The sequence below is a fragment of the Otolemur garnettii genome, unplaced genomic scaffold, assembly GCF_000181295.1.
Source record: "Otolemur garnettii isolate 467f Iridium unplaced genomic scaffold, OtoGar3 scaffold00094, whole genome shotgun sequence".
Classification (NCBI taxonomy): Eukaryota; Metazoa; Chordata; class Mammalia; order Primates; family Galagidae; genus Otolemur; species Otolemur garnettii.
The window spans coordinates 7,940,121-7,942,001 of NW_003852489.1; the positions used below are offsets into that span (position 1 = coordinate 7,940,121).

Consider the following 1,881-nt stretch of genomic DNA (forward strand, 5'->3'; position numbering starts at 1 on the left):
AGCCTGTTTTCCCATTCTTGATATACTTCCCTTAGCATAATGGTTTCTAAGTTGTTGCAAAATGACATTATTTCATTCATTTTTATGGCTGAGTCATAATCCATGGTGCATATATATATATATACACCACATTTTCTTTATCCACTCATGTATGGATAGGCACTTAGGCTGATGCCATACTGTTGCAACTATGAAATGTGCTGTGATAAACATTCAAGTGCAAGTGCCTTTTTGACAAAATGATTTCTTTTCCTTTGCCTTATCCCATTTTTTTTTAAACATCAAAATAACTTGTACTTCTGGGGCCATGCTCTGACATTCAGAGGAAGGGCAAAGGTATGCTGGGTGGCAGGACAGGAGGGCTGTACTCACCCATTTTGCCATCTTCTACAAAAAGCACATTGAGTGGGATGAGGCAGCTGAAGTAGAAGACATCAATATTGTTTTTCACAGCCACCTGCCAGGAAAGCAATAAGGGAAAATGAGGACATCATGGGAAGCCAGAAAGGAGGGTTAGAACAGTCATGGGTTTAGAAAGAGACCTCCTTATTTCCTTCCTCTTTCAGTCAGTGCAGGCCACCCCAAATCAAGACACACCAATTCCTACACTGCAAAACATACCCTTCCTTACACCACTGCCATTCAAATGTAACAAAATATAATTCTACCACTCTCCAGAAGGTCTGTCTTCAAGGCACTACTTACTACTTCTATGCCCAGAATTATCTTTTCAGTTTATTTTTTGTTTTTATGATTAATTAGTAGCTGCTACCATTTACTAAGTATCTACTAATGATATTATTTCTAACTCTCATTATAACTCTCTCATACAAAGTAGATAACATTCTTCTTTTTTACAGATAAGGAAACTGAGATTCTGAGAGACTAAGTAAAATCCAGAGTCATGCTGCTAAAACAAGAACGAATATTCACACTTGTCTGACTCCAAACCTTAGTTTTTATTTTTTTCCTCAATAACAACTGCCAGATTGCTTCTTCTCTTTTTTGTTTTTAAAGGTATCAGTTTTAAAGTTGTTTATTTACAAAACCTTATTTCCTAGATCCTATAGTTGGAAAAAGCTTGTTGGGTCAAACACTGGTAAACTTGATGGTTATAAGAATGTAAAAACCTCTTTTTTTTTTTTTTCTCCAGTTTTTGGCCAGGGCTGGGTTTGAACCCACCACCTCTGGCGTATGGGGCCAGAGTGCCCTACTCCTTTGAGCCACAGGTGCTGCCCAATGTAAAAACCTCTTCAAGCAGGCAAAGAAATGAGTTTTCTTCTCATAATACAACTTCTATATTATGATTCCACCATGGTCTGCTTAACTCAGGGCATGTTGTTTCTTAAAAAGCTACGATAAATACTTTTTCATTCAGGGCAACACCAGTATATACATTCAGAACAGGCAGACTCCACTGCAGCAGATTACAAGACCCATATACTGTAAGAAGAGAGAGTGGGTGGAGAATTGCTCTAAACCATCACCTCCCACTGGTTTCTGTCACTAGTGACTTTCCTATCTGTGCTCTTGGCACTGCAGGAAAACATTTCTCTGGGAAAGGTCTATGAAGAGTTACCATACCTATTTCTCTCTCATTCTGCTCTAAAAAGATAAAGGGAACTACTATTCCCCTTCCTCGACTTTTATGGCAAATGTCCACACTTCAGTAACCTACTTACCTCTTCATCAAAACTTTGGCTATGAGATCCAAACATCCTCTTTCCTAAGTACTTCTAGTCTTTTTACGTTTATTATCAGCTTATCTTCCTGATCTTTTTTTTTGAGACAGAGCCTCAAGCTGTCCCCCTGGGTAGAGTGCCATGGCATTACAGCTCACAGCAACCTCCAACTCCTGAGCTCAAGCGAGTCTCCTGCCTC

At 39.1% G+C, this 1,881-nt stretch overlaps 1 protein-coding gene across 1 annotated transcript in view; it reads right to left on the bottom strand.

The window, feature by feature from the left end:
- Positions 1 to 1,881, bottom strand: part of AP2B1 (adaptor related protein complex 2 beta 1 subunit) — a 132,686-nt gene that overhangs the window by 17,152 nt on the left and 113,653 nt on the right. Inside the window, exon 18 of the mRNA XM_012808758.1 lies at positions 373 to 457. Coding sequence (XP_012664212.1) covers positions 373 to 457 — 85 coding nt within the window. The remainder of the gene's footprint in view (positions 1 to 372; positions 458 to 1,881) is intronic.